Here is a 9,364-nt window from a genome sequence, read left to right as displayed (position 1 = left end):
CACGGAAACAGGCCATCTCGGCCCGTGCCGAACAACTTTTTTCCCTTAGTCCCGCCTGCCTGCACTCATACCATAACCCTCCATTCCCTTCTCATCCATATGCCTATCCAATTTATTTTTAAATGCGGCAACCTTGGGCTGTATTTAAAGGATGAATTCACAAACTCTATCCCATCCTCGTCGCCAATTTTGTTATATTCCAGACGGCAGAATGAATAACTTACACGCAGGTTGCCTAGAAAAAGAGATTTATTACCCAACATTCCCAACTTATATACAACACCAACTCATTAACATATACATGAATATGCATGAGTCCATTACAAAGATTGTCAGAAACATTGCCAGAACCCGATGGGCAGAGCTGTAGGGAGAGGTTAGGAGTTTATTCCTAGGAGCGCAAGTGGCTGATGTGAAATCTTAATAAAACCATGATGGGATTGGGCAAAGACAGTTTTGTACCCAGGGTATGGGGAAATCAAAAACCAGAGGACATACGTTTAAGGGAAGAGGGACAACATTTAACATGAAACTGAGGAGCAGCTTTTTCCACTCAAAGAGTGGGGAGTACACAGAGCAAACCACAAGGGGAGGTAGTTGAGGCAGGTAACAATATTTGGACAGGTACCTGGACAGAAGATATTTAGAGAGATATCGGACAAATACAGGCAAAGTGGACTAGCTTAGGTGTTGCATCTTGGTTTGCCTGAACAAGATGGGCTGAAATGGATGGATGAACTACAAAAATTGCATGGATGAACTACAAGACTGCATGGATGAACTACAAAAATTGTTCATCCCAGTTTGGCAAAAGAATAAATCAGGGAAGGTAGTACATCCATGGATAACAAGGGAAATCAGGGATAGTATCAAAGCGAAGGATGATGCGTACAAATTAGCCAGAAAAAGCAGCATACCGGAGGACTGGGAGAAATTCAAAGACAGCAGAGGAGGACAAAGGGCTTAATTAGGAAAGGAAAAATAGATTATGAAAGAAAACTGGCAGGGAACATAAAAACTGACTGCAAAAGTTTTTATAGATATGTGAAAAGAAAGAGATTAGTTAAAACAAATGTAGGTCCCTTGCAGTCAGAAACAGGTGAGTTGATCATGGGGAACAAGGATATGGCAGACCAATTGAATAACTACTTTGGTTCCGTCTTCACTAAGGAAGACATAAATATTTTGCCGGAAATAGCAGGGGACCGCGGGTCAAAGGAGTTGGAAGAATTGAGTGAAATCCAGGTTAGCCGGGAAGTGGTGTTGGGTAAATTGAATGGATTAAAGGCCGATAAATCCCCAGGGCCAGATAGGCTGCATCCCAGAGTACTTAAGGAAGTAGCTCCAGAAATAGTGGATGCATTAGTAATAATCTTTCAAAACTCTTTAGATTCTGGAGTAGTTCCTGAAGATTGGCGGGTAGCAAACGTAACCCCACTTTTTAAGAAGGGAGGGAGAGAGAAAATGGGGAATTACAGACCAGTTAGTCTAACATCGGTAGTGGGGAAACTGCTAGAGTCAGTTATTAAAGATGGGATAGCAGCACATTTGGAAAGTGGTGAAATCATTGGACAAAGTCAGCATGGATTTACGAAAGGTAAATCATGTCTGACGAATCTTATAGAATTTTTCGAGGATGTAACTAGTAGCGTGGATAGGGGAGAACCAGTGGATGTGGTGTATCTGGACTTCCAGAAGGCTTTCGACAAGGTCCCACATAAGAGATTAGTATACAAACTTAAAGCACAAGGCATTGGGGGTTCAGTATTGATGTGGATAGAGAACTGGCTGGCAAACAGGAAGCAAAGAGTAGGAGTAAACGGGTCCTTTTCACAATGGCAGGCAGTGACTAGTGGGGTACCCCAAGGCTCAGTACTGGGACCCCAGCTATTTACAATATATATTAATGATCTGGATGAGGGAATTGAAGGCAATATCTCCAAGTTTGCGGATGACACTAAGCTGGGGGGCAGTGTTAGCTGTGAGGAGGATGCTAGGAGACTGCAGGGTGACTTGGATAGGCTGGGTGAGTGGGCAAATGTTTGGCAGATGCAGTATAATGTGGATAAATGTGAGGTTATCCATTTTGGTGGCAAAAACAGGAAAGCAGACTATGATCTAAATGGTGGCCGATTGGGAAAGGGGGAGATGCAGCGAGACCTGGGTGTCATGGTACACCAGTCATTGAAGGTAGGCATGCAGGTGCAGCAGGCAGTAAAGAAAGCGAATGGTATGTTAGCTTTCATTGCAAAAGGATTTGAGTATAGGAGCAGAGAGGTTCTACTGCAGTTGTACAGGGTCTTGGTGAGACCGCACCTGGAGTATTGCGTACAGTTTTGGTCTCCAAATCTGAGGAAGGACATTATTCTCATAGAGGGAGTGCAGATACGGTTGACCAGACTGATTCCTGGGATGTCAGGACTGTCTTATGAAGAAAGACTGGATAGACTTGGTTTATACTCTCTAGAATTTAGAAGATTGAGAGGGGATCTTATAGAAACTTACACAATTCTGAAGGGGTTGGACAGGCTAGATGCAGGAAGATTGTTCCCGATGTTAGGGAAGTCCAGGACAAGGGGTCACAGCTTAAGGATAAAGGGGAAATCCTTTAAAACCGAGATGAGAAGAACTTTTTTTCACACACAGAGAGTGGTGAATCTCTGGAACTCTCTGCCACAGAGGGTAGTTGAGGCCAGTTCATTGGCTATATTTAAGAGGGAGTTAGATGTGGCCCTTGTGGCTAAGGGGATCAGGGGGTATGGAGAGAAGGGAGGTACGGGATACTGAGTTGGATGATCAGCCATGATCATATTGAATGGCGGTGCAGGCTCGAAGGGCCGAATGGCCTACTCCTGCACCTAATTTCTATGTTTCTATGAAAGGCCTGTTTCTGTGCAGTATAACTCTAGTCATTAAAACAGTTCATGTATATACACACACACTGAATTTAATTTTCTTGTTTATTACATTGTTTACAGTGTATTATGTTTACATATTGTGTTGTGCTGCTGCAAGTAAGAATGTCATTGTTCTAACTGGGACACATGACAATAAAACACTTTTGACATGTCCATAATGTTATCAGAAAATGTGTGGATCTGCATCTAAATCATAACTTTTTAAAACGAATACCAAGAGGCAGTTGTGTCCCTCCTAACCGCTCTCCCCGCAATATCAATGCTAATAATACCAATGGTTTCTTCATGAGTAACGTAAACCACCTAAAAGGATGTGGTTTTCTCCCCGATTAACTTCCAGCTTCATCTTGCTCACTGACAGTTTCTTCTAGCTGTTATCAGGCAACAGAATTATCCTTCCACAACCAGAGTGTAGTGCTGAACCACTATCTACCTCTATGGTGACCGTCAGACTATCCTTGATTAGGCTTTGCCGGCTTTACCTTGCACTAAACGTTATTCCATTATTATGTATCTCTACACTGTAATTGGCTCGATTGTAATCATGCATTGTCTTTCTGCTCAAGAAGGAACTGCAGATGCTGGAAGATCGAAGGTACACAAAAATGCTGGAGAAACTCAGCGGGTGCAGCAGCATCTATGGAGCGAAGGAAATAGGTGACGCTTCGGGCCAAAACCCTTCTTCAGACTGATGGGGGGTGGGGGGAAGAAGGAAGGAAAAAGGGAGGAGGAGGAGCCCGAGGGGATGGAAGGAGACAGCTCGATGGTTAAGGAAGGGGAGGAGACAGCAAGGGCTAGCAAAATTGGGAGAATTAAACGTTCATGCCATCAGGACGCAAGCAACCCAGGCAGAATACGAGGTGCTGTTCCTCCAATTTCCGGTGTTGCAGGCGGAATATGAGGTGCTGTTCCTCCAATTTCCGGTGTTGGAGGAACAGCACCTCATATTCCGCCTGGGTAGCTTGCGTCCTGATGGCATTAACGTTGAATTCTCCCAATTTTGCTAGCCCTTGCTGTCTCCTCCCCTTCCTTAACCCTCGAGCTGTCTCCTCCCATCCCCCCACGTTCGGGCTCCTCCTCCTCCCTTTTTCCTTCCTTCTTCCCCCCCCCCCCCCCCAACCCCCCATCAGTCTCAAGAAGGGTTTTGGCCCGAAACGTCGCCTATTTCCTTTGCTCCATAGATGCTGCTGCACCCGCTGAGTTTCTCCAGCAATTTTGTGTACCATTGTCTTTCTGCTGACTGGTTAGCACGCAACAAAAGCTTTTCACCAATTCAAGACCGATTATTTCTGCCTGCTCCTGTCCCACTGAATTAATTTCCACATACCTCGACTCCATCCTATCCCCCCCCCCCCCCCCCCCCATCTCTCCCGACCTATGTCCAATATACCTCACTCTTTAATGAGTCTGTCTCTTTAATGACCCGCTTTCCAAGCCCCCACCCCCTCATCTTTACTGAAACAGTCTGGAGAGAGGTCTCGACCCACAATGTCACCCATTCCTTCTCCCCAGAGATGCTGCCTGACCCGCTGAGTTACTCCAGCATTTTGTGTCTATCCAGTTTAAACCAGCATCTGCAGTTCCTTTTTACACACGTGTCTATACAGATCATATATATATATATATACTATATATATATATATACTGTATACATATAAAGTATATATATAGTGCAATAATAACAATAATAGCCTATTTAGTTCAGACCTTATTTGAGGTTTAGTATTTAATAGCCTAATGGCTATTGTCCAAATGGCCTAATGTGCAAAAAATTCCGTCCCCCCCGACTGAATGTAGTGATGTGGTGAAGCTCCAACAGCGGTGAAGCAGCCACTGTTAGTGCACAGGGTTAGGTACTTGTAGCCAGTGAAGTACTCTCTGTCAATGCACAGGGTTAGGTACTTGTAGCAGCTCCGCGGCTGCTGGGTGTATTGAGTGGAGTACAATTGGCCTGACGTTAGTCTGTATTGTAGTGATTGGCGAGTGTGTGCAAGCAGCAAGCCTTGTGATTTGCTAAAGTTGCGGAATGCGGACGGTAGCGGAAGTGCTTTGAAAGCTTGTAGAAGGGACAAGGAGTCGACTGAGTAAAGTAACTGCTGGCTCAGTGGTATCACGACCACCCTTCTCCCATAACTTTCTTCATTTCCAGCAGCGTACTGACTGATCCACTCGTTGGAAAGAAATGGATTTAGAAAAAGAAGTGAAAAAGGTAAGACGAATAAGCATTTTGCTTCACTTCTGATCCCATGCCTTATCTCATCAGTGGGACTGAGCCCAGTTGATCGCTGCCTCTTGTGAGCGTTTCCTACCTAATGAATTATGCACCATCTTTGTTGAAAGATTTATACGCCTAAATGCTGACGATAAATTGTACTTGAGAATCTGGCAACGAGCGAGGTGATGGAAAGGTCATGTCTGGCATTGAATTGTGTAGGAAGGAACTGCAGATGCTGGTTTACACCGAAAATAGACACACACATGCTGGAGTAACTCAGCGGGACAGGCAGCATCTCTGTAGAGAAGGAATGGGTGACGTTTCGGGTCGAGACCCTTCGTCAGAAAGGACATTAGCAGATTTGAAGTGTGTGAATCTACAGCAGGTTAAAAACCTAACGCATCTACTGTGAAAAGGGGAAATTGCTGAACTGTGACACCGACATAACTGTAATTAGACAGACGGAGCTGGACCTATTTTTTCTGCATCAAAGTGGCCACTCCTTCAATTTCCGAGTAACTCATGTAGCGTCTGTGTGAGTAACAGGCAACAAATGGTCGAGTTGAATGTTGGGTCCAGCGGTGAATCACATCACCCAGCCTTGTGCTTAAACGTTCCCAAATGTAGCTTGAATGGGAACAATGAAAAATCTTTGTTCACAACCATGGGCCTTTCAGAGTTAGTTTACAGCTAAATGGTTAGTGAAGTGTGGTGCCCGTTGTGATGTGGGAATGTTGCAGTTAATGAATGTCAAACTACATTAAATGTGCTTTTAAATGTTACTTGAGGTGTTAATGACAATCCGCACAGGAGAGGAAATTTGCATCTTTTACTTGAAAGCAGCTCCGTGGAATGATTTACATCCATCTTGGAGTTTGTGCAAGGTCAGACAAAGTTAATGTGTAGGAAAGAACTGCAGATGCTGGTTTACACCGAAGATAGATACAAAATGCTGGAGTAACTCGGTGGGACAGGCAGCATCTCTGGAGGGAAGGAATGGGCCTTGACCCGAAACGTCACTCTTCTCTCCAGAGATGCTGCCTGTCCCACTGAGTTACTCCAGCATTTTGTGTCCATCTTCAGACAAAGTCAACTTCTCTGGTAGTGCTTCCCAATCTCAGTGTTAAATTAGGCTCTTGGGTTTTTGCTGAAAGTTGCTGATTAGGATTTCACTAACTTTCCGACCATTGAAGATTGTGTGTTCTAATCCTGATCCACAGATGTGACATTGGGTGGAGGTGTAAGATCCCCTGAGCAGCAGGAAAATTCCCCTGAACTTCTGGCCCACTTGTATTGTCCACAACATTGACAAAATGGACCTGCTGATAAAGTATCGCAGTGTAGCTCAGTGGCCGCACTAGCCACACGTATCTGCAACTGCGTTGACTACAGCAGTTTGGGTTATTCTGAGTACCGAATAAAAGGGTGTGTAAAAACAAGCGGGATTTAGTTTCACATTTCAATCCCAGTTTTCTGAATGCTCAGAGTATCTGCACTCCATTGTAATTTAAAGAATTTTAATCGGAACATAAAGATCCAAATAAACAGTGAAGGGTTAATCCATATTTGAGTGCAACTCATTAGTTATACTTTTGCAGAATTATCATCATGCCATCTGTGTCTTGCCTTTTAATGTTATATTTAAACATTCAGCAAAAACAGCAAATGAAAGATGTGCTTTTTCATTTTGATTCTTATCGTGTATTTTTTAATGTTATACATATCTTCACTCAGCTTAATCATATTTCCTGTCAAGTGTTTATTACAGAAGAGAGGACATTGCTATCTTAAATTTTACTTTATTTTCTAAATTAGGATACATTACTAGAATACTGTAGATCTGGATGTGGATGTAAAAGGTATGTTTAGTAAGTTTGCTTACTGAAATAAGTAATGTTAAATGGGTGGTATTGTAAATGTGAAGATGGTTATTCAAGATTAAAGTAGGATCTTGATCAAGTGGGCTAAGGAATGGTCAATGGAAATAAGTGTGAGATGGTGCATTTTGGCTGCAACAGGCCTTTATGGCCAGCTGCATTTGGGACTGAATGGTACCAAAACCTGGTGACGCTTGCTCAGTGGGCTGATTTTATGCATAACTGGGGATTGTATTCATGTTTAGCAATAATCTTACTGATCTGCGTGTATAAAGAGGACCTCTTGTACATTGGGACACATAGTACCAAAGAAACCATTGGCAAGCTAACCAGAGGCCTGAGGAATGTTGTGGAGGAGAGGAATCTAGGAGTTCAGGTACATAATTCTTTGAAAATGGTGTCACAAGTAGATAGGATAGTCAACAAGTCTTTTTGTACATGGCCTTCATCAGTAAGAGGATTGAGTGTTGAAGTTTGGATGTTATCAACAGTTGTACTAGATGTTGGTGAGGCCACAGTTGGATAGTTTTAGTCACTCTGCTGTAGGAAGGATGCTGTTAAACTGGAAACGTGCAGAGAAGATTTACAAGGATGTTGCCAGGATTTGTGGACCTGAGCAATATGGAGAGGTTGTGTAGGCTAGGAATATATTCCTTGTTGAAGGGCGGATGAGGGATGATCTTGTGGAGGTGGATAAGATCACGAGGGGAAGAGAGAGAATAAATGCTCAGTCTTTTACCCAGAATAGATGAATCGTGAAACAGGGTACATAGGTTTAATATATATTTGGATGGGTTAGGGGTTAGGATATGGGCCTAACATTGGCAGGTGGGATCAGTGTAGGTGGAGCATCCTGATCAACATTGGTAAGTTGGACTGAGGGGCCAGTTTTCATGCTGCTCTGACTCGGAGAGTACACCACTTTGCAAATAAGAACATGGTTATGTGGATGATTTGGGACATGCTAAATATTTTGCCAATCAAAATGGCATATGCATTTCAATCCCTTTTCCCTTCCTTAACATGCTGAGAACAAACAAGTTTAATCATTGCCTAATGTTGGATATCAAAGGCTCCTCAACTATTTTCCATAGCTCGCACACTTTGTGTGCCACAGTTATTCAGAAAGAATAATCAGTTACTTTGTTTCAATTAAGTGCATTGAGAAAGAAGTGAAATTGAGAGTCTAGAGCTACTGTCCTGGATGTGTTGCAATGTGAGGTTTTGCATTCAGGTAACAGGAGAAAGTTACATGTTGATAATGTAGAGCTCCTCGAGTATTCAGTGCCACTGTGAGAGCTAAAACGGGAGAGATATTGCTGCAACAGACTACTGAATGTGAAAAATGCTGCACTAGGGCTGAGATTTGTGGTCTTTCTATTATATCTAGTTCGGAAACGCAGGTCTGCCAGATATTCTCGTTGCAGCAGGCCTCGGTCATAGAACACTGCTCAGCAGTAGTATGGGTGTAACTTCACCAGAAGGGCAGCAGCATTTCAAGGGTGCGGCTCATCACCATTTCAAGGTTATTCAGCAATCAGGCAGTGTTTTTTCTTTTTGAAGAAGTGATTCATATTCGACTTTAAATATTGACTCTGAGCACAGTGGCGCAGCGGTAGAGTTGCTGCCTTACAGAGCTTGCAGCGCCGGAGACCCGGTTTCGATCCCGACTATGGGCGCTGTGGGTACAGAGGTTGTATGTTCTCCCTGTGACTGGGTGGGTTTTCTCCGACATCTTCGGTTTCCTCCCACATTCCAAAGGCGTACAGGTTTGTAGGTTAATTAGCTCGGTGTATGTGTAAATTGCCCCTAGTGCGTGTCAGATTGTGTTAATGTATGGGGATCGCTGCTCGGTGTGGACTCGATGGGCCGAAGGGCCTGTTTCCACATTGTATCTCTAAACTAAACTAAACACAATATATCTTTTAACAGGTGAATGAATGACATGACACAGTGAGATTCTTTGTTTTGCATGAACAAGTATGCAAGGAGTCGCTACATACAGGGTGCCAACAAAGTTATAAAGTATTTAAGAAGGAACTGCAGATGCTGGAGAATCGAAGGTTACACAAAAAAGCTGGAGAAACTCAGCGGGTGCAGCAGCATCTATGGAGCGAAGGAAATAGGCAACGTTTCGGGCCGAAACCCTTCTTCAGTATAAAGTAAATCAGCTTCAATGTTTTCATCTCTGCTAATTCTTTAGTCACAGATTTAATGGCATTGCCATCACCAAGTCCCTTATCATCAATGTCCAGAAACTCAAATGGACCAACATTCTGATAGTGTTCACAAGAACGGGTCAGAATCTGGACATTTTTGGGGAAATGACAGATCTTCTGACATCCCAAAATCTT

At 43.4% G+C, this 9,364-nt stretch overlaps 1 protein-coding gene across 1 annotated transcript in view; it reads left to right on the top strand.

Annotated features, from left to right (window-relative positions):
- The first annotated feature begins 4,947 nt into the window (after window positions 1–4,947).
- tes (testis derived transcript (3 LIM domains)) overlaps window positions 4,948–9,364 on the top strand; it is a 64,950-nt gene continuing 60,533 nt past the window's right edge. Inside the window, exon 1 of the mRNA XM_055650869.1 lies at window positions 4,948–5,127. Within this exon, the coding sequence (XP_055506844.1) occupies window positions 5,101–5,127 (27 nt within the window). The 5' untranslated portion in view covers window positions 4,948–5,100. The remainder of the gene's footprint in view (window positions 5,128–9,364) is intronic.

Source organism: Leucoraja erinacea, chromosome 19 (assembly GCF_028641065.1).
Source record: "Leucoraja erinacea ecotype New England chromosome 19, Leri_hhj_1, whole genome shotgun sequence".
NCBI classification, from domain to species: Eukaryota; Metazoa; Chordata; class Chondrichthyes; order Rajiformes; family Rajidae; genus Leucoraja; species Leucoraja erinaceus.
This window is presented reverse-complemented; position numbering and strand designations above follow the sequence as displayed.